The sequence below is a fragment of the Polychytrium aggregatum genome (genome assembly GCF_025602895.1).
Source record: "Polychytrium aggregatum strain JEL109 chromosome Unknown BJ171scaffold_4, whole genome shotgun sequence".
Taxonomy (NCBI): Eukaryota; Fungi; Chytridiomycota; class Chytridiomycetes; order Polychytriales; genus Polychytrium; species Polychytrium aggregatum.
The window spans coordinates 639,876-667,131 of NW_026516206.1; the positions used below are offsets into that span (position 1 = coordinate 639,876).

The following is a 27,256-nucleotide window of genomic DNA, read 5'->3' on the forward strand; positions in this document are numbered from 1 at the left end:
TTCCTGTCCCTGTTCCTGTTCCTGTTCCTGTTCCTGTTCCTGTTCCTGCTCCTGTCCCGGTCCCTGTCCTTGTTCCTGCTCCACCATTGATCCCGCCGATTCGAACACCGGCCGATCGCGAGCAGCGGCGTGGTGACTCTGGAAGATTGTGCATATCGAAACCCCTGTCCAATAGCAGTGCCTGTCAGCCAACAACGATGGATCAGTTTGTCATTCACACAAAGCGCCCTGTGTCGACCAGCACCGAGGTCTCGTCTAGCGAGCCAGCTGCGACTGTGCAGGAGGCCGATGCGGTCGGGCCAACGCGGGGAGCAGTATCGGGCACCAAGGTCTCGCAGGCACAGAGGCTTTCACCCTTCAGCTACCAGAACCCGGCCCGGGGCCACCAGATCGTACCGCATGGTGGTCCGGGCAGCTTCACCATTCGGGAGCACTATCAACTCATTAGCAAGAAGCGTCGGGAGGAGGCGAGCCAGCGCAAGGTAAGGACGCTGCAAGACAGCCTATATCCTGCATGTGGGCACGGAGGAGAAGGGTCGGGCATGGCGATGTCGGTGCCGACAGGTTCCTATTTCTGGTGGTATCCAGGCCCGAGTTTGTTCGCCAAGCCGGGATCACTCACCCATGTCCACGAATAACTTTTGAGCGGCAGGCGACAGACATTCTCTCGGGCGTGGTCGCTCACATCGACGGTGAGCCGTTTTGCGCCGTGCATAGGCAGCTCGGGGAAGTGCTCGCTGCGAAGTCCCGGTGGTTTCCCAGATTCCCAACGAAACGTTGATGCCTGGTGGGAACGCGACGCGACATGATCGGACATGATCTGATCCGACATGATCTGCATGTTTGCAATCTGCAGGATATCTTGGAGAGGGCGTCAACGACCTTGAGCTCAAGCGTCTAATCGAAGCCAATGGCGGTCGGATAACGTGAGTCTCGCTGTAGATGTCCACGCGGCGCTGTGGCCCTTTCTGATCAACGCGGTCAGGACCAGCGAGCCCGCCAGCTGTTTCTCCTCCCACCCAGTACATTCTCATTTGCTCACTTGCTCGCTTGCTCACTGGCCTTCGGTTCCGCACATGCCACGGCGGGCCCCGAACAGCCGCGGTCCCTCTGCAGCGACCACAACTCATTTGGTCTGCACGAATCTGGCCACATCCAAGCGGGCAACCCTGGGGTCTCGGAAGAGAACCAGCTTCAAGATCGTCGATCCCAAGTGGATCACAGACTCGGTCGCCGCCGGGCACAGACTGCCTGAAAGACCCTACGAGATCCTGTGAGGCTGCAGCGGACCCTTCCTGGAACTGAGCTGGCGCATCAAGTGACGGCATCGACTTTAGACATTTGGCCGAGTCTGCCGGAACAGTTATCGATTGAGAGGATGTCTCGCCGTCCAACACACACTCGCCACCCAAGACACACTGCTCGACGCCTTCTTGCCTGGCTTCATGCGACATCGCATCGCCACCTCGCAAAACGAACAAGATGCCTCTCCGCTGAAAGAGAGATGTCGGAAGATACAAACAGCTTCATTTCATGCGAACAAAGGCGGCGCCATCATGGCATTCGCAAAGGCAATCAACAGACTTGCTGAAACAGCTTTTGGTCGTGACATTCGTGAGAGGTTGGGTGGAGTTGGGTCAGGGAAGCAAGGATGAGGGGAAGGGCAGAGACTCCGGGCAAGCCTCCTGACATGACCCCATTCGTGATTCCAGCGCCAGAGATTTGGTGTGCGTGGGACGCTGTTACTCGTCATCATCCGCAGCGGCGTCCTCATCATCGTCGTCACCGGACACTTCTTCGTTCTCCCGCTCCAGCTTGGCCATGAGCTGAGCCAGCTCGAGGTCATCGTTCTCGCTGATGGCTCTTGGCTGCGGACAAAAGATCGGTTGAGCGGTTAACACCGAGTCACTCGATCAGCGCTGAGCGACAGGTCGACATCGAGCCCTTGACATTCCAGCAGGCGCACGGTGCTCGCAGGGATCGGAGCGTCGTCAGGTGCGTTGAAAACTCAGAGCCTCACCTTTGTCTTGACAACCAGTCCTCCGTTGTTCTTCTTGATGACCTCCTCAATCTTGACGATGGCCTTCTGGAGAAGCTCGATGCCCAGGCTCTTGTCGAGGGCGTTGGTGTTCATGACGTATAGCGGCGGGGCGACGAGCTTGATCTGGAAGGAGGAATTGATCAAGAGAGTGGAGTACGAGAATGAGTGTGAGGGAGATTCATTCGCTTCGGTTGAGACGGGGTTCCCAAGATAAACGGCGAGATCGACAGGCGGCTGCAAAAGGGAGGATTGTCTCGGGTGTAGCCTCGAGCCCTTACCTTGATGGGAATATCCGGGGTGGACAAGGCCTCACCGGCACTGAGGGCAGCCTTGATGGCATCGATGCCATCGTAGCCAAAGCATGTGCACTCGATATCTGCGCAGTGAAGCGGCCAGAAGTAGACGGCGAGATGGTGAGACAGCGAGACGGTGAGAAGGCGGGTAGCAGTGGCACCTCAATGCAGTTGCCTTGGGACTGGTTTGCGCGGCAGTGCTAGCTTACCGGCTCGGATTTTGACGGGTTGAGGGGTCAGGCGGCGGCGGATGTTGCTCTCGAGTTCTCTTCGGACCTCGGGTTCAAGGTTGAACTCGTCAAAGATCTTTTCGGGCTCGCTGAGGGTCGGGGAGGTGGGAAGGGCCGGGTCGTGGAGATGGTTAGGCCATGTCAAACAAACACCAAGCTGTCTCGATCGGCTGAAGCATCACGCACCGGCTCACTATCCGCAGCCACAATCCGTCTCGTATGCCCGCTAAAGAATAAAAGTGCTGAAACAGATGCCGCGTGATGGACTCACTTGATGGCAACCTTGAAAGCCTCGTAGGCATGGCCATACTTTCGGTAGAGGGGCCAGCCAATCTGAACGTACAGATCCTCGAGCGAAATATTCAGCTTCTCGGCAACGTGTCGCATGATGCTGTGGACCTGCGGTATTCAACGGAAAGTCGAGATCCACAGCAAGGCCAACAAACCCACATCCAGGAGGCAAATCAAAGGACCGCCGCCGGACATTGTGGTCGCAGGAGTGTGTCAGTCACGTCGGCAGCATATTCACGCGAAGATCCACATCCCAAGAGAGGGCAAGGCGGCAGATACGGGCCGCCCTCAATGGCGACACCGACCACACGGACGGACACAGATCGATGCCGGGATCGAGCATCACGATCTACAGTTCCCGTGCAATCGCTGTCCATCCAGATCGCATCGGTGCCACAATATGCATGGTTGGTGGCGAGCCGACAAGAGTCGTCCGAGAGCCGGTGGACGAGCGTCCCCCAATGAGGGGAAGGAGCCCCCCCCCTAAACGCAGCATTCCCTCGAGTGGCCTTCTCCTTCGCCTCCGCTTTGGCCTAACCCCACACGAGATCCTGACGACGCTTACCGCCTTGGACTTGTTGAATTTCTCCTCGCACTTTTGGATATCTTCGGCCGAGACTCTGCGTTTTGACAAGTCAATGTAGCCCTTCTCCTTGTCGACTCTGAGGACGACGACGACTTCGGAGCGTCCGACACGGATGAGCTTCTGGATCGATCGGATGCGGCGACGGGAGAGCTCCGAGAGCAGAATCATGCCCTCGATGTTGTTGTACTCGAGGAGATGGACGTAGGCTCCCATGTCGGCAATCTGGCGAACGTTGACCATGACCAGATCGTCGGCCTCGGGGTACTTGTTCTCGTACATGCGGCAGAGGAGGCGGGACTGCTGTTCCGAGAGAGCGGCGGCGGCGGCGGGGGTGCTGCCCTGGGCCATGGCCAAGCGGACGACCTCGGGATCGACCTGCTCGACGCCTCCCAGCGGGACGTTGGCCTCGGTGTCTGAAACCTCGCTGTCAGAGTGCATGGTTGCGGGAGAGATGGTGGGAGCGAGCGAGAATGTGCGCGAACTGGGGCGGACGAAAGGCAAGATCGACGACACAGCCAGCGAGCAGTCAGCTTGCTCGAAAAAAGGGCGGCTGTGGCAAAGCGACGCAGCGGCCTGAGAAAAAAAAGTGTGTCGGCGGTCACGTGTGCAGGCGCGGACGAGGCTGCAGCCCTCCCCGTTTCGGCAGGCGGACACAGCCAGAGCGCCAACCCGATCCGAGAAATGGAAGCAGCACCGCCAGGACACTCCTGCACTCTGTCTCCCCCCGGATTTGTCTGCGCCGCTCTGCCCGATGGGACGCAGCGACGGATTGAATGGCCAAAAAGGCGGCTCTATTCCATCCACTACCGACAGCAACAACGTCAAGAAACCTGGGTGTGGTCCGCTTTCTCTGAGAGGAGCTGTACTATAGGGCTTGAGGGGACAGGTCTCTGTTTTCTTGATGTATGGTGCCAAGGATCCAAATACGATTCCAAATAAAGACAAAAAAAAGAGGGAGCAAATGAAAAGAGGGAAGGGCAGCGCGAAGGAGGAGGGCAAATCACAAAAGAAGCTAAAGTGAATAAAGGAGAAAGAAAAAAAAGGAGGGGGGAGGGGAAATCTTTGCCTGCTCGATTCTTAGTATGAAGTAGATAGATTCAAATTCCTGATTGGGTGATGATTTACATCAAGCCGCAGTCTCTCAAGTTCGTTTGGATGATGATATCGTTGACGGCCGCCATGACGAACTTGATCTGTGTTGTATCCGTGGCACAAGTGAAGTGTGTGTAGATCTGCTTCTGGTCCGACTGGTTGAGCGAGACGAATCGGTTGAGGATGTACTCGCAGGCAGAGTCGTAGTCGTCACCACCTGTTGAACAGAGTCGCACGGGGCGGGGCAAGTTAGATCATGCAGAGACAAATCGTCGTCGATCGGAGGCGGTCTAGACATCCACGTGGTGTTGTGGCTGTCCGGAGCCGGGTCGAGCGAGGGTGCCATCGCTCGACAAGTCGCGCCCGCCAAGAACTGCGTGGGGACTGGACACCGACCCGTGTAGTCAGGGAAGTATTTGCCCATGGGGGATCGCGGCAGCTTCTCCTTGAACAGATCGATCTTGTTCAAGAAGAGAATGATGGAGGTCTTGACGAACCATCGGCTGTTGCAGATCGAGTCGAAGAGGGTGAGAGCTTCTTGCATGCGGTTCTGGTGTTAGAGGGGGGAGTTAGAGGGAGGGGGAGTTAGAGGCGCCGATGGTGCAGAAGGTGCTTGTGTCTGACTAGCAGGGAGATGCGCCTGGACACAAGCAGCCATCTCGACAACTGTGAGCATCGACGGCACAGGAAACGGTCGCATTGGGGAATCAATGGATTGTATACCCACCACAGTCTCGTCCTCAACAAGCACTTGGTCATATTCGCTGATGGCCACCAGGAAGACAATCGCTGTGACGTTCTCGAAGCAGTGGATCCACTTCTTGCGCTCGGATCGCTGACCGCCGACATCGAACATGCGGTAGATGAGATCACCGATGTGGAACGACGACTCGGTGATACCAGTGGTCTTTACACGCGAACGCAGGACATCCTGATCTGTTGGCAGGTAGTCTGCCGCGGCAATGCGATCGATCGAATCAAAGTAGCTGCGAGGGTAAAGAGGGACGAGGAACGCGGTTAGTACGGTCTGGAGGTCGCAGCTCCAGGCGATGACAGGCAAGGAGCGATTCGCCGGCCAGCACATCATCAACTTGTATCCGGTGCAAAAAAGCAGCCGAGGTGTATCACAAGTAGACCGACGCCAATCCGAATGGCGGCAGTGCTGATCCTTGCCACGGCGGCACAAGATCGACACTGGGGACGCGCGCATTACAGCCAGCAGCGAGGATGCCTACTATTTCGAAGAATCGTTGAGCTGATACTCTCTTGATCGAGCAAAGCACGCCTGGACGCCCTCGTCGACCCACAGAGCCTTGACTGCCGCAGCGACCTCGGGAGGGAAGACATCGGCCTCGATCTGATTTGGGAGCTCCATGATGACGGCGTGATGCTTGTCGTTATCGGCCTTGCCAAGGGCGATGCCCATGTTCTGCATGGCCTCGAGGATGACCCGCATGGACTGGACTGTGTTCGAGAAAATGATTTCTTTGAAGGCCTCGCGCTCATCGTTGCTGTAGCCGGTGTCGTGGATGAGCTTCATTTGTTTCAGGATAGTTGACTTGCCCGATTCACCGGCGCCTATTACGACGTGCGTGCGTGCGGGCAAGGCTGAGTGAGACACATGCCAAAAGCAACAAACACGAGCAGCGGCCTCATCACGTCGACGCTGGCTGCCAGCAGACTGGCAAGGGACGGGAAATGCCACGCGCCTGGATATCCAGAATCACAGAGCGAGCCACAGACAGCGGATAGACAGCCACACGAGGGACAATAGAAATGGAATGGGAGCGCGGACCGAGAGGGTGCTTTTGCCGCGAAGGACATGCGATAGAGAGCGACCGCAGAGCTGGATCTGGAGGCACGCTCGAGGGCAGGTGCCAAACGACCGAGGGTGCTCACCTAGCAGAAGCATCTTGACTTCATTTCGTTGATTCAGCTTTTCTTTCTTGAGAGCATTGTCGATTTCGTCATTTTTTCGACGCTGCTCCTGGTCTTCTGCACTCATACAGCAACCCATCTTGGAGAACTACTACAAGCCGCGAGGCGGACGAGAGGGGGGGGAAACAGAGAGCGGGGACTGCCAGAACCGTTTGGAGGGGGGGGATGTGAGGACGAGCGCGAAGCGGTGGAGGGAGTGCGTGAGGACGCCGATGGCAAAGATGTGCGTTAGAGCGAGTGTGTCGGAGGGACTTGCGGAGGAGCTAGCTGTCGCCGAGCCGCTGGAGCAGCCCACAAGGTCAAAGGGAGAAACGGGTCGCGAGATAAAGCGGAGACGCAACGTCCAGAACCAGGACCACTCAAGGCCGAGAGGGGCTGGGCAGCACAGGAGGTGGGCAGCACAGCACAAAATGGGAGAATATTTCCGCGCTGGAATCCGGGGAGCAAGCGCCTCGGGGATCAGAAAGCGAGCACTCTGTCGCGGACTGCCTGTGCCGGCTCGCCGACACGAAGGCGAAAGGCAACAAGCGGCCGCCCACCGAGGCCAGCCAGGGCCCGAGAGCCCAGGCAGCAGAGGCGACGCAGGCAGCCACAGGAGCCGAAAGGCCAGGCGATTCAACGGTCTGAAAGCTGCCCGAGAGTGGCCAGGAAATACCAGGCAAGCGAGGAGCGCAAGGGGTGCAGGGAATGCGAGAGATGCAAGTCGAGCCTGGCTATGTCGACGTGGCCTCCAGCGAGACGGGGCTGGTCGGCACAAACGACCGCCGGCGATATTGCAAGTGGGCGATGCGGATTGCCGGCGTGGGCAAGAACGGCCCGCGACGACGACGACGGCGGAGAGTGTGGTGGGTGGTGTGCAAGTCTCGAGTGCCGACGCTGCGGTGCTGGAAGCAGAAGCAGGAAAAGGGTGGGTGGCAGATGAAACGGAGAGCAGCTGTCTTGGGCAGGCCGGGGCATACCTCTGGTGAGATAGAGTCGGATGTTGGAAGGGCACCTCCTTCAGCGGGCTGTCTCGGCAGGGGGGGTGGCCAGAAACGCAAATGGACAGAGACGTGCGCTGGCGTGTGGCCGGAGACGAAAGACTCGGCAACGAAGAGCGGACGTGGGAGGGGAGCGAGCAGCGAGTCGAAGAGACGAAGACAGGGAAAGCCTCGTGTTGACGAGCCGAACGAAGGACAGCAGACTCGGAATCGGCCGTGGGATCGACGCTTTGGAGACGAAGAGAGAGGGGAAAAAAAGGTGGGCGTTTTGGACGACGACGGGCAGATGGCAGCGATCTGGTTGTTTGTGTGAGAGGAGGTATTGTTGATTGCTGGCCATTGACGGACGAAGCACTTTCCTCTTGTGCGGGCGGAGCGCCATATGTGCGCGTGTCTGCCCGCACTGTCTGTGTGGGTGGGTGGCAGCTTGTGTGGGGGCGCGCCGGTTGTGATCGAGCAAGTCGCCACTGGACTGCGACAGCCCCAAAGCCGGATCGGCTGCGGCTGCACATTCTCTGTGCCGCGCCGCGCTGTGCTGGCCACACGCTGTTGCTGTGGGTCCATTGTCTCTGTGCACCCACCCGCCACGCGTTGTGTCAGCAAGGCCGTTGATGAGATATGTCACAGCACGCGTCGCCCGAGCCGCCCGCAAAGTCCCCCAGCCGGCACCGCATTGTTGCTGTCGAGTGCTCTGCATTGGGCTGCTGTTCTGCAATGCATCGCTTCGATCTTGGGCTGCTCCAAGGCCCCATCCCTTGCCATGATCCAGCATCGATCTCATCAGCCTCGTCGGTCTCGTCGGTCTTCTGGCTGGCGGCATCTTCTGCAGCGCTCTCTGCTGCTGCCACCGAGGGGTCATCGTCCATTGTCTCATCTTCCTCGTCGCCCTCGCGACACGCCGACTGCCTGTTGCGGCCTCGTTGCGTGTTGGTGCTCCCTGACCCTGCTCCTCGGACGCACCGCGGATTGGATGATTGGGGCCCCTGGTCCAATGCCAACGAGCCGTCGACGAGCATGCCACCGAAACATGCTCGCCGAGCGTGCCGGTGTGCTTGCAGAGAGCATCGGCCTCGACTGCTTGGATCGGTCGCCATCGCAGTGCCCGGTCTGCTGCCAAAGGCCCTCAGCAGCGACTGCCGCTCGGCTCAGCCCGGCCCAGAAGATCCCACAGGGTCGCGTCCTGCACCGTCCGCATTCTCATGGCCGATCTGTCCGGTCCCGCCCGTGCGGTAACCCATATTGTCCGACTGCGGCCGCCTGGCTGGTGGTGTCTCTCGGAATCGTGGGAGTCGAGGAAGGGGGCCATCTTGCACAGGTTTCGAACGTTCCCGGAAACATCGCACGAACATGTGTATTTCAGCATCTGCTGCTGGACATCACAGCCCGTCGTGTCAGAGCTGTCGGTGTCGTGGCTTCTACTTGTCCTGTTTGCTCGCGAATAGATTGCCTCCCAGCATCCCGGCTTGTGCCATCATAACCTGCGTTGGTGGCACTTGCAGCTCCTCATTCACCCGCGCGGACATGTACTGCCGCAGCAGGCTCTTGAGTTCCTCGTTCTGTCGAGCGATCTGGTCGTTGTCCCGTGCCAGATTCCATCGCTCCATCAACACCACATTGTACCGCTCCATGGCCGCGCAGACCGCCTGGGTATCAACAGGGCGCATGCGTCAGCCATATCGTTGCCATCCAGGTTATCCACCCAAGGCACGAGTCGATGCAGACCGCAAAACGGCCGATGAGTCAGTCACCGAGACGCCCTTGGACAGCTCTGCATGCCATCGCACTTCCTGTCATGCATGCTCGTGCATCCTGAAATGGCACGGCGGAGACACTTGCTCCTGTCTGTCAACTCTGGGTTTTAGCTTCCTTACCGTCCAGATTCGATAGTTGCGATCGTCCATGACCGACGACATGTGCTCCCAGTACTCTTTTTGCAGCGTCGTTCTGCTCTTTGTCCCGTTGGGCTTGTTGGACTCTTCGTTCGGGTTCTCGCCATTTGCTGTCGAATGCTCGGTATCGTCAGCATCATTAGATCGCACTCAGACACACCCTTCAGGAAACCGACGCCTCTCTTGGGTGCGCCCAACCGAAGAAGGTCCGTACGAACAAGCACGGCATCCACGCCTCAACTGACCCATTTCGTCCGCTGCCTCCTCGGCGATCGTCGCTGCATCGCCATTCAGCTCGGCCCCGCTGTAGTGCTCTACGAATTTCTTGACAGCGGAGATGACGTCGTTTGGATGGATGAGCTGCGGGAGTGGGCTGCCTGACTCGTCGAGCTCCGGCTCGCCCGCTATTGTCTCGCGCGAGATAAAATAGCGCGTGAGCTTCTCAATGTCCTCGACGGTCTCCACACCCAGGGCCTTGAAGATCGAGTCGAGCTTCATGAGCGACTGTTCGTCCTTGTGCAAAGGCGCAAGCAGCTTCTGAAGCTTGTCCTCAACCTAGTGGCCATATATCCAGAAATCAGCAAACCCTAGTACCCCACTAGCTGCGAGACAAGCTGCGCTTCCGACGGTCCAGGGACCAGTATCCGATCATGAATAACCAGTGCCCATCGGGAATGGCAAGTGCTCAGGCGAATCTAACGCCATATGCTGTGTTCCATGGGTCCACTGCCATCCACCGATCATCGCCGAATGATCGTGATACCTACCAAGAATCCAGCCTCATTGCATAGCAGCTCCAACACTTTCTTCATCGTTCGAGAGTTGCCCTTGTATTCGTGCAGCTTGGCGCTCAGTGACTCTCGGCGAGACTCAAGATCGGCCTCGCCGCCTCCTCCCATCTCAAATAGCTTGCCCATGGCGTCACCCAGACTCGGCGACCCGCCGCCGCGCTGTCCACCCTGCCGAAAGATTGATGGGTCGACAGACTTGAAGAGATCCTCGCGCGGCGGACGCCACTCCATGCCGAGCTGCTGCTCATGGATGATCCTGTCGGCCTGCAGCACCTTGCGCATCTGCTCCCGCGCCAGCTCCTCGTTCATCTGCCAAATTTCTTTGAAAGTCTTGTGGTCCGAGATCTGAAAGTGCTTGAACTTTTTTTGCAGCTCCTGCGCGGCATAGTGTACGGATGAGAACGAAAGAGCCACATACCCCTGCCCATGGCCGCTCGTGCCAGCGGAACCAAAGGGATCCTGTGAAATCCTGTGCGATCGTGTGCGATCATGCGCGCCGGAGGCAGCTCGCACCTTGTATTGTTCATTGATACGGTTCTTGTCGTCCTGGAGAGCAGAATGGTCTTGGGAAAACTGCTTCTCTTGTTTGGCCAGCTTGGCTTTCAGAGTGTTCATGTGGTCCTATCGGACGTCAGATTAGCGGATGGCAGATGGCGGATGGCAGATGGCAGATGGCGGACCAGTCTCCAGTCATGGCTGCTCGGTCTGATCGAATGCCTGGCATCTGGAACGGACCAATCAAGTCGCAATGCCCTACAGCTTGATAGCGCTCGCCAATAAACCCACCGTCAGTCGTGTGATCTTTCTCTTCTGTGCACTCAAGATGGTGCCGTTTTCTTCCTCGCGTTTCTTGAGAACCTGGAAGTTGTACTCGAGCTTCTCGATATTCAGCTGGTATGTACCGCGCATCTAATCGAGGACAGAGCATTAGCATCCCGATCAAAGATGCGCGCCCAGATCGAACGCAGTCGCTCGCAGATGCTCGCCAACTGGAGCTGTGGAGCATCTGAGTACCTGCTGAAGCTGCTGCTCCAAAACTTGAATGTCCGTCTCGAGCTTGATCTTATTGACGTTGTGTTCCTCGGCGTCATGGACTCGCAGCTCCTCAAGCTGCACAATCTGCTCGTCAATTCGGCTGCTGCGTTCCTCGAGATATCGGCTGTGAGGTTCCGTCAGTAGCGTTGGTAAATCGCAAAAATCTCGGCCACCCAAGCATGAAAATACCGGTTCCTCAAGTGCCATAGCTCTGGTCAGCAGCACAACTGCAGCAACGTCGCTGCTTCGACCTGGTATCAAAAGAGCGACAGCGTGCATCATGCGTCCTTACCTTTCGTTGGTCCCGCGCTGCTCAAACAGCCCTTCTAATTCTTTGATGTTGGCTTCGATGAGCTCTGTCCGCTCTTGCACAAAGGACTTTTCGATCTGCTCGAGCTCCTCACGGAGGGTGCTCTGGAAATTGCGATATTGATTGTCCATTCGCTCGAGGAGGGTATCTACAGCGCCGAGGCAGGCATCGTCCCGAGGGAGACGGAAACCGCAGCGACAACAAGATACTTGGGTTACTGCAAATCGGCAAATCCGTAGAGGCCGATACAATGGCGACTCGTGGATATTGTCCCTTGTCATCGTGCTACTCTTTAGATCACTTGAGCATCGCACGGCCAGACACCATCTTTGTCGAATGCGGCGACGGATAATTCAACTTGATCGACTCTCCACAGCCCAATTGCACAAACAGAAGCACTTGTCGCACTTACTGATCTCCTCCGCTTGGCGCTTGAGCTCCTTGACATACTCGTCGTCCTTGGTCTTGAGCTCGGAGATGTATTCATTGATGAGCTTGTTCTTGATCGATATCAGATTGTCGCAGGCGACCCGTTGCTTGTTCAATGCCTGGTTGGACAAGAAGGTAAGCGCAAATCTGATTCAATGACAGGATCTTTGGCTGTGTAGCGTCATGTGGGATGCCAGAGAATCGCGACGAGGGTCGATACTGTTGCAGAACCCAGTGAAGATTGGCATCGCTTGCGGTGCCGACGGTCGCCTACCTCGTGCAGCGCGTAGGGCCCGTCGATCTTCAAGACAACATCCCACTGCTGGTCGATGTCCTTCTGTAGATCACCCGACGTCTTGATTTCGTCGTCTTTTCTCTTCTCCCAACCATCGGCCTTCTTCATGTGCTCCTGGCGCCGCACATACTCTCGCGCCGCCACTCCCACACGCAGGTTCGTGACAAGTTCGGTTCCGGAGATCTGTCGTTGGGTCCGCGGAGAAGCGGTGGGGGCAAGAAGGGTGGTGAGCCTGCTGCCTCCTCGTTTGAGCATCCATCGGCTCTCCTCTCCCACCTCCTCCAAAGCTCCAGAGTTCCGATGATTGCGTCCAAGGCAAAAGTGACCCAACAGCGTATCTGAGTCACCTTGGTTGACTCGATAATCTTGCGGCTTCCAGTGATTTGAGATTTTGACTTGCTGGCCTCTTTGGTGTCTTGCTCGACTCTGGGCTTGCGACGGACCGAGTTTTCTTCAAAGAAACCATCGCCAAGCGCGAGACAGTTAGGATCACAATACACTCCTTAGTCGTGTCGATCGGGTAGCCACACCATCCGGTGCCACCGCACTTGCAACGAGTCCAGACCGGCAATTCATGCCGACAATTCGCGATTACGCAGTTGTCTTGCGCTTTCGTCGAGGGCAAATCCGCCATGAGGGCAGCCAATCGGCCCAGACGCGTGCATCATTTAGTCTGGAATGGGCTCGTGGCTTCTGGTAGCCATGCCAGAAGCATGAATGATGCTGGTTCCCACGACATCCAGCCGCCCAGAAGATTTGCCTCCACCGCCCAGTCTGTTCGGACAGTCCACCGACAGGTTGCGGGATCGACGGACCAATGGCCAAAACCCACCATCGACCTTCTCGGGACGGAGTTTGGCCAATCTGTTGGCCTCAATGCGCTGCTTGCGCTGGGCAATGCGTGCGGTTCGGTTCGAGTCTGTGTTGTTGAGTGATGCAGTGGCTGCTGTGGTGATTCCTCCGTTGGAAGCGGGAGCTGTGGCGACGGCCGCTCCACCACCGCCGCCACCGGGAGCATCGGATTTATTATCGCTCATAGCTGTGCGTGCTAATCGTCGGTGGGCTTTGACTCCGGAGTGTCTGATCAGAGACAGGTCGGGGCTGGCAGTCGTCCGTCTCAGGTGCCCGCAAACACCCCGCCAAAGAATCCGACTTGCGCTGAGCACCCGCACGTGATGGATCATGATCGATCAAGCACATTCAAAGCGAAGCGGATAACCTGGATATACGAATGCCCGTCTTGGACCTGAATCGACACCCACCAGCAATGCGGGGCGATTGTAGAGGCCGGCGGGGCGCGGGCTATGGATAAATCTTGGCAATGACGCTCGTAGCTATACTGTTCATGAGACTCGACAAAGGTGTCTGGCCGCTGCGATGGAGCAAGTGTCGATGTGCTTGCTATGCATACACCCTTGTCCAAGCCTATCCCACACATCGTTGCCGCGGGCCCAGGAAGCAGAGACTGACGTCAGGCTCTGTTCGGATGCGCAAAGTGTATTCTATTGACTCCTGGTGGACAGATTGGCCATAGATTCGGATATCGACGACGGACTACTCCCCGACCGACACAACCTTCCGTTTCAGTCCGTACTTCTGGATGCACTATGCGGCAGTACATTCACACATCAAATCAGGCAGCCGCGGGGCTGTAGCTGATCGCAAATGGTCTTGCTCATTCGAAACGATTAGCAGCGGGCCAGCCCCGTGAGAAGAGGATGGGCACTGAGGCAGCAGTGCTATGCGTTCGTGAAGGGTGCGAGAGCGATTTTGCGTCGGTCGCAAGGGAAGGATGCTGTGGGAGGGAGCTGTATCGTTTGAGTCGACGAGCTTGTTCAGGTTATTCTTGAGGGCTGGATCACAGAAACGCTGCCACCGATCGTCGCCGTGGACGAGTTAGCCCAAACAGATGCAGACTCCTGCATATGCCTTGCTCGCTCGAGTGCTGCCACTTCCTGAAATCCCGGGTGCCGGGAACGATGCTCACCTGGACCAGACGAGATTCTCTTGAGCATGGCCTCAATGATCGCTTTGCGTCGCTCCTCAGTCACAGGCGCGGCGTGTGACGGCTTGCTGTTTGGGGCCTCGTCTTCGTCCATAGCGTCTCCATCGTCGTCTCCAACCTCGTCTTCTTCTTCTTCTTCTTCGTCTTCATCGTCGCTCTCGTCTGCTATTCGCAGCTTGAAGTCATACTCCGAAGCCAGCATCTTGAAGGTATCGTACGCGCCGTCGGCAATGTCGTCGTGCCTGTCGACATTTGCCTTTGCTTGGTACTGGCGAGCCCAAGGTCCGATACGCACGTATCCGATACGCAGTGTGAGCAGCCGACAAGCCGAGTGCATTGCAGATCGGCTCGGTGTCGTGTGTGTCCCAGCAACCCTGGGGCCTCGATGTCCGATCAAAGGGCACCGTCCGGCTCGTTGGTCGACGCAAGATACTCACTCTCCAGGCTCGGGCAGCGGCGGTCTCGTCTTTGCTGGCGTTGCTGATGGTTTCCATCGACGCTCGCTTCTTGGTATCGGCATAACTCTCCTCGATCTCTGGAATCAACTTGGTCCGGAGCAGCACCCGCGGCACTGAGCAGCCCCAAGCGACGTGGAATCCAATGCGCAAGCATCGGCGTATGTTAGCGCTCCATTGCCATTTGTGTTTGCTGTTGTGGCCCTGGAGCCTCGAGGAGTCGTATCCGGCAGATGGACAAGAAGATATGCCCCACAGGAAGCATCTGTCGCTGTGCGTTCTTACAAAAGTCGGGGTCCTCCACAGGCAGGGATTTCGGGAAGACGAGGAGCTGCTTGAGAACATCACTCCCGAGCTCGTTCACGATGGTCTCGTACTTGGCCAACAAAGTGCTGAACTGGCTCTGGACGACTGGCCTGGGATCGGACAGCAGCGAGGGTTAACGGACAGTGCCAGTCGATGGCCGGCGAGGCTCCTGTTGTTGATCCAGGAGCAAGATGCGCACATTGCGGATAGGCGTCTAGCTGGCTCGCTCCATCGTCACGGCTATTCGAACAGGGGATGCAATTCCAGTCCCAGCAAACGCACCATGGAGAGTGTGGGTGGATCTGCAAAAAGTCACTGAGCGATTCGTGGAGCTGCCCGAGCTTGAGCCGCAGCGTTTCGAGCTCTCGGGAGCCGGCAGCAGTAAACTCGGGCTCTCGTGCCGGGCCGCTGCTCATTCTCGGATGGGATCTATCTCGCCGGTCGATGGAGGCCGGCTGTCCTGTCTCGCGGGTCGATGAAGATTGGCCGGTGCAGGCCGGTTGGATCGCCAGGCAGATCGATCGCAACAGATGCAGCCAGGGCTCGTGCGCGGTGGCACTATGAAAAAAGTTCTTGTTAATAAAATGAGCGAGAACGAAAAAACGCGCTCTCGGAGCCACCTCGGTTGGCGAGAAGAGCAATCTCTGGCGAGAGACCCCCGAGGGAAGGCGAGAAGCCTCTCGCCGTCACACACACACACACACACACACACTTTGCACAAGGGAGTCAAACACCTCCCATCGACCATCCCAAGAGGGATGGCAACCCCGAAGTGGACTGCCCAGAATATGGGCGACCCGGCATCCACTGTCGAAATGCACAAGGAACAATATACTTACAGTCAATCCAGAAAGAAACGGGACAGATCCCATTTCGGGCTTCAGATATCTGAAACCCGCTGACTGACTGTAGGCCCCAGTGAGCAAGCCGTGAAATTGTTTCCCGTCTTGGTTGGCAATCTCTTTGTTTGGGTTGGTTTCGGGAGCACAGTCTTGAATACACCCGGCCGATCTCCTGTGGCGATGATCGACTGGCATACCGAGATCATGTTCCGTGAGGCATTGATGTCTCGATCCCACAGCGTATGACAGCTTGCACAGCTCCGTACATAATGTGGCTTCTCGATATCAAGATGCTCGACCTTCTCGAGTCGCTTGGCTTCCCGACAGTGTGAGAACACCTGGGATGTGTTGAACTCGTTCACCGAGCACACATGGATCTTGGAGACGGATCGGTCTGGTGGTCGTCTCTGGTGGTGGTGGAACTGCTCGAAATACTTGGCAAACCTGAGTCTCCTGGGACTGGATGCATATCCCTTCCCTTGCTTCCAGGAGGCATTCCCAAAGGCAATCACAATATCGGTCTCCCTTGGTGCCTGGTCGATGACTTGCTTGCACATCTCGTGGACGGTGCGCTGTCTCTTGCTGTGGAGATCGAGTCGCTTGAATCGCCGTCGCCGAGTCAGGCTGAAGTACAGATGTTTCTCCAGCATGTCTCCATCGAACACATGGCGAATGTATTGCAGGAAGGAAACCACCCCAGGGTTCTTGGGACTCGGTGTGGTGCTCATCCATTTCTGCAGATCAAGGATCTTGTGGGTGCTCTGTATCCACTTGGTCGCCTGGCTGGTGCCACATCGATGCTGGTACTCCTTGTTGGAGAACGACACGATCTTCTCGTTGGCGCGCTGTGCCTTGGTCACCTTGACACCGTCTTGCTCCTGGATGGATGGTTGACCGGGTGCTCGATTGACAGCGGTGAAGATCGATCCCACTCCAGGGTCGATCCCAATCCATGTGGTCCGAGAGTCGTCAATGGGACCGACCCTGGTCTGGATCTTCTTCTCGGGAGTGAGCTTGAGTGTCATGTCGTCCTTGTCTGTGGTTTCTGGCTTGGCATCAGGGTCCTTCTTCTCCAGGATCTTGTATCTGAGCGTGGTGATCGAGCACCCGACCCCATCGGTGGTGATCTCGCAACCAAAGAGCTGCTTCCCCTTCTCCCTGGCACCAAAGAGTCTCGGATCCAGCTTGAAGTTGGTCTGCCAGAAGGTCTCTTGCTTTGTGGTGTCATTGACCTTGGTCTTCAGGTCGTCCCACTTGAGCCCAGTGCCAGTCTGCTATCCAAGGATCTCCCACAATGCTTTGGTGTCGAGCTTGATGTACTTGGCTCGGGCATCGCAGAGCGGGACCAAGGTGCACTGTGCTCGAGGGGCCTTGTGTCGCTTCTTGGTCTGGGCAAGCCGGTCGGTCAATCGCTTGATCCGTTTCCTGTTGATGGTGATCTGCTTCTCCACCTCCTCGTGTTGGGTATGGAGTGTGTTGTATTTATCCGACTGCCTTCGTTCGATAGCGCGACACATCTCCTCGTTCAGTCGCCCACGCTCTCCTTTCAGATCATCGGTCACCCTCGCGAGCCTGGGAATGATCATCTTCTGAAAGACCACCATGAAGAGGGCCTCCTTCAGGTGGGTCAGGCGAGAGACTTCACTGGCCAGAATTGGTACGACTTTGTACAGGTCCTGGTGGCTTTCGTACCGAAGCTCATACAACTGGTCGGCATGGTGGGCGAAGGATTTCTTCAGATCACCGAGGAGTGTCTTGGAGAGGGGATTCTCCATCAGCTTCATGCAATCGTCGATGTGTGTATGCCGTTTGACATCCTTCGGAGCAATCAGGACCAGATTGCAGTATCGACGGAGGAGAGACCAATACCGATCGAGAACGTGTGTCTCGCAGTTGACTGCATAGGTCTTGACAGCCAAACCAAGGACCTGTGAGCCAGTGCCCTTTGGGAGGGACACTGGAGGCAGGATACACGTCTCACTCCATGTACTTCGATACATGTCATAGGTCTTGATGATGTGCCTGTCATCTTCTGGGGTGTTCGTCCTGGCACCCACTGTTCCTGTCTGTACCATATTGAAGCACTTTCGAACAAACGCGGGTTCACTCGACGACACAGTGGGGAGGGTGATGCCCTCGTCCAAGCACCGCCTGAGATGCAGCTCCAGGAGACGAGATGCTTCGTACTGCACTTGAGTCATGGCTCGGACAGTCTCCTCGATCTTGTCGTGCAAGGCATCGTTCTTGATGATGGCATCGAGGGTGCACTTGACGATCGAGTACTCGGCCTTGGCATACTCGTTGGGGCCACAGTCAGGCAAGGTAGAGCTCCAGAGTGGGTTCTTCTTGGTACACAATGAACTGTTGCTTCTGGCATGACCCACTTGCTTGCACGTGGCACATACAGGGACCTTGGGTGCTTGGCTGACCATTTCAGCGACCGAGGCAGGGCTGCTGTCGACTCTGGCTGTACACTTCTTGGTGAAGGGTTTGACATGGTTGGTCAGGCCACAGGCACGACACGATTTGATGGTGAACTTCTTGGCCACAGGAGAGTCATTGGGTGATCCCGGGTCGGGATCGGGGGGTGTCTTTCGTTTGGGAGCCATCTGGCGAGAAAATAGCAGCGATGGCTGGTTCTTGTCAGGAACGGAGCTGGACTTTGGCACCAGACAGCTGATGGTAGTCGAACGGACGGTCGTAGGACGAAGGGGAGTGTATTCAATAGGCTAAGGGCAGGATACAAGAGGCAAGGTGAGGTGCTGGTTCTGAGGCCACAGCACCTCGTTTATATCTCTAAACGCCGTCCTTGTTCACCGCAGATTTTTCTTCCACTACAAGGGAGATTAGTTATCTGCGACGGGGGGAAATTAGATCCGAACGTTTCCCTCGCCCGCCGGGAGGTTTCATGTCAGCGCCTTGCCCAACATTGCACATCAAGGAAACAGGACACGGGTTGGGGCGCCCATGAAACCATCCACCGGGCGTGGAAACGCGGTTCATGACAGTTCTGCCCTTGGGGAAGAAAAATTTTCCTCAAAACCAGCGCATTTTGGGCTGGCAGAGATGCTGTGCAGTGGCGTCCTTGATTCAGATCCAGAAACGCATCGCTCGCTCAATCAGTCGTGGGAAGACATCTTGTCAAGGTGAGTCTTGCCTGATAGCCAAACGATCATGTCATCTCGCTGACACACAGCCACGCTTGACTAGGTTTCCAACCAGAGAGATTCAGATGGTGGTGGTTCTTGTCCGCAATCGGAGTGGAGCTTCCAACAATGATACAATTGGTCATTCCTCCACACCAATTGCCCACCACCACCGTCAATCGGCTCACGACGATACCAAATGCCGTCAACCGACCATGGGCGGATTCCAACTTTTGCTGCGCCACATCCAACGTGACTTTCAGGTGACCGAGATGAGCAGCCGCGAGGGGGCCGGAAAAAATTGATAGTGTGGGTTGGCCCATGTCCCAAATCTGCTCGCCTCGCCTCTCGCCTCACTCCAACCCCCTCCCGCTTGCCCCGACATCGTCTTGCTGCTCGCCCAAGAGCCTTGCCGATAGGGCGCTTCTCTGCCATCTGCCTGGACCAGCGACCTGCAAGCCCAAGGACAGCCCCCACATTCCGCCATGGATGCCACCTGGTCTCGTATCATCAGCGCCCCGTCCGACGCTCTCCAAGCCATCATCAGCAGCGCCAGCAATGCCGTCGGCTCCGCTGCTACGACCGCCACAACGAACAGCACAGCTGCAGCCGCTGCTGGCTCTTCCATGGGGCTTCCGGCAGGCACTTCAGTCTCGCCGCCATCATCCAGTCCGCAGCTTGCTCGGAGAAGATGGCCGCAGACCCTTGTTCAAGACGTGATAGACTCGACAGCGTCGTTACCAGGGACGTCCACGGCAAACGGAGCCTCGAAATACTCGATGGAGAATCTGAGGTCGGTATCGCTTCCAACTCAGAACCACGGTGGCCCCGGAGATCGAGTTGGTCCTGCATCTGGATTGAATTGGTGGCAGGGATCTGGCCGCTCCTCGCTGGACACTGCCAGTTCCAGAGGATCGCAATCTTGTGCCGGGTATTCCGGCCTTTGCACTCCCTTCCCCCGAACAAGTTGCAACTACGAAGGCTCTCGGCTGATGGCGGCTTCCCCATCTCTCTCCAACCGACACATGCAGACGCATCGCACAAGTCCTGCGCAAGAACCAGCCCCAGAGCTCGTACAAGAAAGACGACACCATCGCGGCCCTGAACGAGCTGGCTGATATCTTGGTCTATTCAGACTCGCACCAGCAGCGGGATCTGTTCGAGTAAGCGCTCGCCTTCCCGTGCCGACATGGGCCTCGGTGCTGTTGATTGTCCCAGAGCGCCGCTCCAACCCGTGCCAACATACTCTTGTGGGCGCTCTCCCGTCGTCCAGGTATTTTCTGGAAGAAAAGGTGCATCTTGTCCTCATTCGGTATCTATACTCGGACGATGACGATGTGGTCTTGAATACCCTCAAGTTTTACAATGTGTAAGATGGCACAACCCGCCTGTTCCCATCGCAATCATCGCGAGCTGGTCGGTATCTCCGGGTGTGCTTGAGTCGCCGATGATGACGATGCTTATCTCTGCAAACCACAGGCTCTTCGAAGGCGTCAAGCAGACACACATGCTTTGTAGGCATAGGACGCTGCAGCTCCGCAACTCGACATGCTCTGTGCTCCGAATCCTGAGTCGAGCGACATCTGACTGGAGATGGGGACATATCTTCCTTTTCGTCTCCCCAGACTTTCTGTTCTCGAACAACTACATCAACGACGTGCTGCTCATCAAATACAACACGGCTAACGAGGAGATACTGTATCATTTCATCACGCTCTTGAAGAATCTCTCGATCAAGCTCGACGAGCGAACCATTCGCTTGCTCTACAACGAGGTAAGGGCACGATCGCCAAAGGAGTCCGCATCGAATGAACATGCGGTGCAGATAGTGCGCGGCTCGACTCGGACGTTGGACGCGGATGGTGTCTCTTTGCTAGAGATGGCTTCTGGATGAGGGCGGTACATTTATCGAATCGCATGGGCGAACCGCTCGCCAGAATGGCTGGAGGTAATGTGGCAACATCCAAGCTCTTCCACTAACTTCAGCTACAGCACTTGAACGATTTCCCGCTGTTTTCGGAGGCCGTCAAACACCAGCGTCACGAGGAGACAATGATTCGAACAGCAGGTTGGCATGGGACATCGTCCTGGATCCATTTTCAGGCTTTCGCGGCCGTGACCACGACGGACCGATTACTGATAGCGTGTGGCTGCGGACCTCTCGCTCGCCACCTTACTGACCATCCATGGACTGGCACCACTTACATGTCGCCACTGATTCCGTCGATATGCGCATGCTTCATCAGTGCGTACGATCGTACTGAACGTCTTTAAAGGTGGGCTGGTGCCACGACGCATAGGTTTCATGGTGTGTCCACGGTCCAAGAGACAAAGTCAATGACTGACGCACTTGCTTTCCTTGTTAGCCGATGATTCACTCGCGACACAGTTCATTATCGAGAAGAGGCGATACTTTGCGACCCTATGTTAGTTTCAGCAGGGCATTCGCTGTGCGGCTGGCTGGCACACCTCGTTTCGGACCCAGAGTTGGGGCTGTCATTTGCTGGAGCACCTTCACCAGCCAGGACATATCTGTCTGCACAAACGAGCCCTAATTATCCTCGTTCTGTGGTATAGGCCGGTGGCTGTCTTTGGACTGCGAAGACCTCACCGAAGTACTGGCAGCCGAAATGTGAGCTATAGGTCCTTCCACCGATACTGTAGCTGTTCCTGGTTGAGTGAATATGGGCTAACTCGTCATTCTCGCCACCCTCATTCACTCCACTGACTCCACTGACTCCACTGACTCCACTGACTCCACTGACTCTATTGAACCCAACCCAACCCCCACAGCCCTGATCGATACAAGCTGGAGAGCATCCATGACAATATCACCGACCAGCTTTTGTTCATCCAAGACATTTTCCTACTCAACATAGAATACATCAGCAAATCCCTGACCGAGACACTCACGGATCACTTACTCCGTCAGCTCCTCTTGGATCTGTCCCAAGGCGCCTCCGAGACCAAGGCAAGTCCTGGATGGACCACAAAACGGCGATGCATCTGGGGGGGGGGTGATGCCTGGCGGTTTGGTTGGCTTCAGGACTGAGTCGAAGATGGATGCTATTTACTTTCGATGGAGCGCGCATTGCATCGGCTCTAACAGACACAGCTGCTGCTCTTGCCCTCGGCCTTTGTCCACTCAGCTCCGTCAGGCACTGTACCTCATGACCTTTCTCGTGACCATCGGCCACCCACCACTGACAGACGAGATCGTGGTGCAAATATTCGTGGACGTCCTCGACCGCGACTGGAAAGAGTCCGAGAGCCTGTTCCGGGTGTCAACCATGAAGCGCAAGGAAGAAACGCGGCGGTCGGAAGGTAAGGGCTGTTGGTGGCCGGCTGTACACGCTCCGCCATTGCAGCAGGCGTGCATGGGCTCACGGATGCTGAGGTGTATGCCTGTAGCTGATCGATGCGGTGTGGGGCTGATCGTGGGGAGCCAGCGCAAGTCTATCGCACCAAGATCATGGGTCTGCTCGAGCCCTCTGCTGTCCGCGGGACGACGCTGCTGGCGCTGATGTTTGTGTACAGTATCGTGGTATCAAATGCGTCGCCGCGGATCCTGAAGGCAGCGCAGCTGTATCCCAGACGACATGTCAAGTCCAAGAGTCTGATGGTATGACAGCGCACACGGAGGACTGGCGGCAGAGTTGTGCATGTACGCTCCAAGCTCACTGTGTGGTGCCTACTTGATGTTTTTCTTTCTGGATCGTGCGGATTGCGCTTTGGACGACGCCGGCGGCCAGCTTGCCTTGATGAATGCGCCCAACGACCCTGCCGACCAATCCTCAAGCGTGCCGTCGTACCATTCGGAGCTGATCTCCAAGTTGCTCGAGTATCTCAAATCGGTGTCGCTCACGTCGAACCACCCGCTGATCGAGATTCAGCTCTGTGTGCAAATCATCCTGGAGCTTCTATCGACAGGCCTCAAGACGGAGCCCCTCCTCGACGAACACATGCGGCTGCTGCGTGAGATCCGACAACCCTGGACGAACAAGCTGGTCGAGTGGCTGCAGCAGGACGCCTCGCTGTTCTCTGAGATCTTTGACTTTGAGGCCAGCCAGCCCCAGGGTACGACTGGCGCCGAGGCTGAGGGAGTAAGAACTGCATCGGCGACTTCACCGCGATGCCGCTCTGACCTCTGCCACTGCCGCGATTCACAGCCTCGGATCTGCAGTGGATCTTTCGGGACAGTCGATTGCTCACGATGGGCAGCAGACGCGACCGCAAGCCCGATGAGACCTGGACCAACGGCGAGATGATTGACCGGTCGATCAAGATGTGGCTGGTGCTGAGCGAGATGACCTTCAAGTTCGACCCCGATGCTGCATACGTCCCACTGCGCCTCGATCCTGTCCCGAGCCCGCCTGGTGACCTGGTAGATCTGGGTGAGTTGCCGCCGAGCTTCGAGGTTGATCTAGCTCTCTGAAATATGGCTTTTCAATCCGCGGGTCAGCGCAGTGTGGTCGCAGACTGGTGTGCTCCGGACCGACGCTGTCGATGCCGATCTGATTCCACCTTCTGACAACCTCGGTCGACCGACCGGCCGGCCGCAGTGGGCAAGAAATTTGTATCGTGCGTGTACTCGGACGGCATCAACCCCTCGGTCAATTGCTACTTTGTACTGGATCCCTACTGGTTCATTCTGGTAGGCTGCGCGACGCTGATGTGCGAACCACTGCTGACTCTGCGGAGCCAACTGAGGGTGCGGAAGAGGAAGGGAGAGCACAACCGGCAGTGCTGTTGGTACTCAAGTCTGCATTAACACAAAAACAGGTGACCCCAGACAAGCTTCAGCTCGGCAAGGGGCGCATGTTCAAATACTGTCGCCATGTTGACGTCGACGTAAGCGGTGCTGTAGCCTGGCTCGGGAGCCGGGTGAATGAGAGACTGACAGAGGTCGCCCTGATGGACTGAGGCAGATCGGTCTCTGTTGTGTGCACCTCCTACTCTGGAGCACTGGTCTCGCCGACACGACTCTCGTGGATATTGTTCTCGCGGACCTCGTTCTCATCGAAAACATTCGCTCAGTGCCTCCAGGACGATGGCTCTCCGTCGAGCGACTCGTTGGCGCTTGTTGCCAGCAGAGCAGACTATATCACCGACTCGCAGCGTCGCACACAGATGGTGAGCGCACCAGATGGCCTCAAGAACACGCCTCCGCTGCGACTGCGGTCGGCCAAGAACAGCACGACCACGAACGCAAGCAGTGCTCCGGGACAGAGCCTCCTCCATCGCGGCAGCGGCTTCAACGTTGTCTCCATCGAGACCGAGTGGAAAGCGTTTCTGCGCTTCCCTGAGAGCAAGAACCTGGGCTTTGTTCGGGCCCACATTGCCGCGCAGAAACAACAGTTACGCGAGGAGCGGCGGCAGAAGCTCGAGGCATTCATGCTTGGCAATCAATAAATCACCAAGGCTCTTGGCAGGGTCTGCTCTGGTGGTTCTAGGTGCGGGATATCCTATGTATTCGCGTTGGTGGCATCAGGACCGAGCATACAGGGCACGACTGCGGGGCGTCTGGCCTGGCCTGGCATTGTCACTGCTGTCGGCAGGCTAGAGCAGGGAAAGGCCCATCGAGTAACTCTGGCGCTGGCCCGCAGTGTGCGGAACAGACGGCATGCTCGAACTGCTCTCTGCGGCAAGCGTTGTCCTCGTATCGTCGGCTCGTCGGATGCGGTGCGGTGCGGTGCGGTGCGGCGAGCGGATCATATTGTGTGTCATAGCGTGGAAGGCGACCGGTCCGAGCGAGGAAAGGATGGAGGATGTGGCCTCCGCATCGGTACTGTGATAGTTTGTATGGTTTATGTGCGGACATGCAATCGTCGATGGGTGCTGTTGAGTCTTGACAGTGGTGTGCTGGTGGCGTTCATGGTGGTGGCGGTGGCGCTGGTGGCTGAGATTTGGCAACTAACATGCCTTGGCACCAACAAGGTATCTGGATGAAATACGATGCATCTCGGTCAGGTCCTGCGGTCAAGGCCGATGAACATGTGGCCTGCGACGACACTGGCACACCGCATCGAGTTGGGAGAGGCTTCGGTCACGCTGACACATACCCCTTGTTCAGCAGAACGCCCCGGGTGTGGTCAAAGGCAGAGCACTTGATCACCCAGCCGACGTGGATCGACCCTACATCCGAGGCGATGACGCCATGGCTGCTCAGGAGCTTGAAGAGGTGGGTGTTGGGCAGGAACTCTGGAGCCACGCAGAGAACAGCAAACATCAGCTTGGACTGCAGCGCGACCTCACGGGCAACTGCAGCCAGTGCATATGCAAATGCGTACCGAGAGAGTCTCGATGGGCATACACCGAGAGGCCCTGGGACTCGGCGTATTCAATCAGATCGTCGATATCCTGGGGCGAGCTCGAGATGTTGACCTGGACGGCGGAGGGCAGAACCTGCGGTGGCGGGAGCAATGTGGTCGGTGATGAGCGAGGGTGTCAGGTCGACACATCTGCCTTCCCGCGCCGAGCGGGGTTTAGGGGACCGGAAGGCCATCGCAACTCGAGCCAACTTACATCGGTTGTGGTCTGCAAAAAGCTCTCGAGTTGGGGCTTGTTAAGGCCGGCGACTCCGACACTCTTGACGTCGCGGTCACGGATGCAGGTCTCCAGTGCCCTCCACAGCTCGCCCAGCTGGCTGGACGACGGGGCCGAGAGATCCGTCGCACTGTCGGGCGACTGGACTTGATCCGACGACTCTTCGTCGTATTTGCCGGTGTCGAACTGGACAAAGAGCGAATCGATCGAGGACGAGGGTGAGACCAGGAACTTGTAGTATTGGCAGGCCTCTCGCACGTCTTGGGGGGTTGCGTCTTTGGCGAAAAACAGCTTGACTGCAGTCACGGCGAGCGGGAGAGGGTGAGGGAGAGAGTATAAGCGTTGCTGTCGGGGACAGGCCAAGTGCCAGTGCGGGCGACAAGAGCTGTGCTGATGAGCCACCAGCTAGGAATGATGCCCTGAACGCAGATTGGACGCAATCAGTCGACATTCAGCAATCCATGGACGCCGACAGCGTACCTGACAGGTCAATGTCGGCAGGCTCCTCATCGTTGCTCCAGGAGCTCCACTGGTTCCAATGGCCGATGACGACAGCGGGAGTTTCGTTGGTGCGCCCGACGAGGGCATAGGAGCCTGTGTGGATGGCTTCAGTGAGGTTGTGGAGGAGCTGAAGACGTTCAGGTTGGGCCGCAGGCACGAGCAAACGAAGCACAGAGTCAGATTGAGGTGGGACTTGTGGGAGCAACGGACCCAGCGTAATTGCATCAGGCACCACCACCACCATCGGGCATCACCACCACCGGGTACCACCACCGTCAGAACAGCCATCAGCACCATGCCCGCGGCTGCGTCGGTGGAATGCAGACGGAGCTCACCTCGTTACGAGAGCCTTTGAGCTTGGACAGGTTCGAGCCGAGGTTGGTGGTGCCGTTCCCGGTCGAGAGAACCAGACTGGTTCCGACAGGCAGCAGCAGAGGCGACCCAGGGACGGGACTGGGCAGCGGCCGGTTGGCAGCGAGACCGGCCGCGCCGCGACCAGTGGCCAGGAACTGGACGGAGGGATCAGAGACTTTGGACAGATCGAGGGTCATGGTATCTTGGCGTTGGGGTTGAATTGCGGGGCGAGGGGTTCAACGGGCAGCGGGCACGGCTGGTGGCAGCAACAGTAGTAGCAACAGGAAGACGAAGACAGCGTCGTGGCGACAGGGTGAGAACGACAACGGCGGGAGCGGTGCTGCGAGGGATTTATACTCCGATGGGGGCCGGTGAGAAAAAAACGGGCATGGCCCGACAAGGCCGATCCGCCAAGGGACCACAAGCGCCCCTCGCCCCAGGCAAGCCGGCCGGGCGAGGTTTGAAATCACAGCGCGGCGACCGCACCGGATGCCATTCCCGGGCGATATGCAGCACCCGACCGCCGCTGTCGGCGGCATCGACAGCACCGACAGCACCGACAGCACCGACGCCCCCGCCCATCCGGGCAGTCCTAACAATCAAGCCCAACCAAGTATCAACCGAACGGCCCCGTGAGCAGCATCGCTTTGAAATGAAACACCCGCCCGGATGTCAACCCCACGCCGCGCCGACAGTGCTGTGGCGCTGCAGCGCCGTTGTCCTGTGAGTGTCGTCCCTGGAACAGCATCCAGCCACCCCCGCCGTTGTCGCTGTGCGCCGATGACAAATGCAGCCACAGCGACACGTGTCGCCACGCCTGCCCCCACTGGCTCCGCGCGCCGCGTCGCGTGTCCAATCAGCGGCGGGCCCGTGTGCGCGGCCATCCGCCCTGGCAACAGCG

The 27,256-nt window shown here is 57.3% G+C and overlaps 8 protein-coding genes across 8 annotated transcripts; 2 read left to right on the forward strand and 6 right to left on the reverse strand.

The window, feature by feature from the left end:
• Positions 1–460: 460 nt before the first annotated feature.
• BJ171DRAFT_489475 (BRCT domain-containing protein) lies at positions 461–1,594 on the forward strand. Its single transcript, XM_053109489.1, has 3 exons — positions 461–692; positions 857–926; positions 1,100–1,594. Exons 1-3 carry the CDS (start codon positions 515–517, stop codon positions 1,275–1,277), a joined length of 426 nt encoding a protein of 141 aa, XP_052970677.1. The 5' UTR covers positions 461–514; the 3' UTR covers positions 1,278–1,594.
• On the reverse strand, positions 1,595–3,954 carry BJ171DRAFT_489476 (eukaryotic translation initiation factor 2 alpha subunit-domain-containing protein). The gene is made up of 6 exons (XM_053109490.1): positions 3,421–3,954; positions 2,836–2,963; positions 2,544–2,653; positions 2,320–2,417; positions 2,021–2,164; positions 1,595–1,868 (listed from the first exon to the last, which is right to left on the reverse strand). The coding sequence occupies exons 1-6, from the start codon at positions 3,877–3,879 to the stop codon at positions 1,743–1,745; spliced, it is 1,065 nt and encodes a 354-aa protein (XP_052970678.1). The 5' UTR covers positions 3,880–3,954; the 3' UTR covers positions 1,595–1,742.
• Positions 3,955–4,471: 517 nt separating this feature from the next.
• On the reverse strand, positions 4,472–6,818 carry BJ171DRAFT_210840 (guanine nucleotide binding protein, alpha subunit). Its single transcript, XM_053106362.1, has 5 exons — positions 6,433–6,818; positions 5,769–6,111; positions 5,261–5,519; positions 4,930–5,083; positions 4,472–4,750 (listed from the first exon to the last, which is right to left on the reverse strand). Exons 1-5 carry the CDS (start codon positions 6,548–6,550, stop codon positions 4,563–4,565), a joined length of 1,062 nt encoding a protein of 353 aa, XP_052970679.1. The 5' UTR covers positions 6,551–6,818; the 3' UTR covers positions 4,472–4,562.
• Positions 6,819–8,778: 1,960 nt separating this feature from the next.
• BJ171DRAFT_455089 (sperm tail-domain-containing protein) lies at positions 8,779–13,237 on the reverse strand (the record flags this gene model as incomplete). The annotated part of the gene is made up of 12 exons (XM_053108266.1): positions 8,779–9,094; positions 9,323–9,450; positions 9,586–9,895; positions 10,108–10,506; positions 10,645–10,752; positions 10,918–11,040; positions 11,146–11,290; positions 11,459–11,624; positions 11,868–12,024; positions 12,180–12,383; positions 12,548–12,651; positions 13,033–13,237. The coding sequence occupies 12 exons, from the start codon at positions 13,235–13,237 to the stop codon at positions 8,867–8,869; spliced, it is 2,277 nt and encodes a 758-aa protein (XP_052970680.1). The 3' UTR covers positions 8,779–8,866.
• A 696-nt stretch (positions 13,238–13,933) lies between these two features.
• On the reverse strand, positions 13,934–15,842 carry BJ171DRAFT_210865 (uncharacterized protein). The gene is made up of 6 exons (XM_053106363.1): positions 15,806–15,842; positions 15,249–15,524; positions 14,946–15,076; positions 14,643–14,776; positions 14,188–14,473; positions 13,934–14,069 (listed from the first exon to the last, which is right to left on the reverse strand). Exons 2-6 carry the CDS (start codon positions 15,380–15,382, stop codon positions 14,059–14,061), a joined length of 696 nt encoding a protein of 231 aa, XP_052970681.1. The 5' UTR covers positions 15,383–15,524; positions 15,806–15,842; the 3' UTR covers positions 13,934–14,058.
• Positions 15,843–15,846: 4 nt separating this feature from the next.
• On the reverse strand, positions 15,847–18,448 carry BJ171DRAFT_595729 (uncharacterized protein; the record flags this gene model as incomplete). The annotated part of the gene is made up of 3 exons (XM_053114623.1): positions 17,155–18,448; positions 16,006–17,082; positions 15,847–15,864 (listed from the first exon to the last, which is right to left on the reverse strand). Exons 1-3 carry the CDS (start codon positions 18,415–18,417, stop codon positions 15,847–15,849), a joined length of 2,358 nt encoding a protein of 785 aa, XP_052970682.1. The 5' UTR covers positions 18,418–18,448.
• An 848-nt stretch (positions 18,449–19,296) lies between these two features.
• On the forward strand, positions 19,297–24,416 carry BJ171DRAFT_489499 (uncharacterized protein). Its single transcript, XM_053109491.1, has 17 exons — positions 19,297–19,747; positions 19,986–20,117; positions 20,228–20,323; positions 20,434–20,468; positions 20,580–20,728; positions 20,947–21,022; positions 21,201–21,230; positions 21,321–21,380; positions 21,532–21,586; positions 21,748–21,925; positions 22,104–22,278; positions 22,404–22,576; positions 22,707–23,031; positions 23,124–23,348; positions 23,517–23,608; positions 23,737–23,805; positions 23,992–24,416. Exons 1-17 carry the CDS (start codon positions 19,440–19,442, stop codon positions 24,364–24,366), a joined length of 2,553 nt encoding a protein of 850 aa, XP_052970683.1. The 5' UTR covers positions 19,297–19,439; the 3' UTR covers positions 24,367–24,416.
• BJ171DRAFT_489503 (uncharacterized protein) lies at positions 24,417–26,916 on the reverse strand. Its single transcript, XM_053109492.1, has 6 exons — positions 26,337–26,916; positions 25,981–26,128; positions 25,480–25,796; positions 25,245–25,359; positions 25,017–25,155; positions 24,417–24,895 (listed from the first exon to the last, which is right to left on the reverse strand). Exons 1-6 carry the CDS (start codon positions 26,550–26,552, stop codon positions 24,868–24,870), a joined length of 963 nt encoding a protein of 320 aa, XP_052970684.1. The 5' UTR covers positions 26,553–26,916; the 3' UTR covers positions 24,417–24,867.
• Positions 26,917–27,256: the final 340 nt, after the last annotated feature.

Coding starts and splice junctions, on each gene's coding strand:
- BJ171DRAFT_489475 (XM_053109489.1), top strand. CDS start 515: ATGTGGGCACGGAGGAGAAGGGTCGGGCATGGCGATGTCGGTGCCGAC. Junction 693..856: donor CGTGGTCGCTCACATCGACG/GTGAGCCGTTTT, acceptor TGCAATCTGCAG/GATATCTTGGAGAGGGCGTC. Junction 927..1,099: donor GCCAATGGCGGTCGGATAAC/GTGAGTCTCGCT, acceptor GGCCCCGAACAG/CCGCGGTCCCTCTGCAGCGA.
- BJ171DRAFT_489476 (XM_053109490.1), bottom strand. CDS start 3,879: ATGCACTCTGACAGCGAGGTTTCAGACACCGAGGCCAACGTCCCGCTG. Junction 2,418..2,543: donor ACCCGTCAAAATCCGAGCCG/GTAAGCTAGCAC, acceptor TTCACTGCGCAG/ATATCGAGTGCACATGCTTT. Junction 1,869..2,020: donor GACTGGTTGTCAAGACAAAG/GTGAGGCTCTGA, acceptor TTTTGTCCGCAG/CCAAGAGCCATCAGCGAGAA.
- BJ171DRAFT_210840 (XM_053106362.1), bottom strand. CDS start 6,550: ATGGGTTGCTGTATGAGTGCAGAAGACCAGGAGCAGCGTCGAAAAAAT. Junction 5,520..5,768: donor CTCAACGATTCTTCGAAATA/GTAGGCATCCTC, acceptor TTACCCTCGCAG/CTACTTTGATTCGATCGATC. Junction 4,751..4,929: donor ATACTTCCCTGACTACACGG/GTCGGTGTCCAG, acceptor TCTGTTCAACAG/GTGGTGACGACTACGACTCT.
- BJ171DRAFT_210865 (XM_053106363.1), bottom strand. CDS start 15,382: ATGAGCAGCGGCCCGGCACGAGAGCCCGAGTTTACTGCTGCCGGCTCC. Junction 15,077..15,248: donor ATCCACCCACACTCTCCATG/GTGCGTTTGCTG, acceptor GTCCGATCCCAG/GCCAGTCGTCCAGAGCCAGT. Junction 14,474..14,642: donor CCGCTGCCCGAGCCTGGAGA/GTGAGTATCTTG, acceptor TGGGCTCGCCAG/TACCAAGCAAAGGCAAATGT.
- BJ171DRAFT_489499 (XM_053109491.1), top strand. CDS start 19,440: ATGGATGCCACCTGGTCTCGTATCATCAGCGCCCCGTCCGACGCTCTC. Junction 20,324..20,433: donor ACCCTCAAGTTTTACAATGT/GTAAGATGGCAC, acceptor TGCAAACCACAG/GCTCTTCGAAGGCGTCAAGC. Junction 23,032..23,123: donor TGAGGCCAGCCAGCCCCAGG/GTACGACTGGCG, acceptor CGCGATTCACAG/CCTCGGATCTGCAGTGGATC.
- BJ171DRAFT_489503 (XM_053109492.1), bottom strand. CDS start 26,552: ATGACCCTCGATCTGTCCAAAGTCTCTGATCCCTCCGTCCAGTTCCTG. Junction 25,797..25,980: donor TGCCGACATTGACCTGTCAG/GTACGCTGTCGG, acceptor CCGTGACTGCAG/TCAAGCTGTTTTTCGCCAAA. Junction 25,156..25,244: donor TGCCCATCGAGACTCTCTCG/GTACGCATTTGC, acceptor GCGTGGCTCCAG/AGTTCCTGCCCAACACCCAC.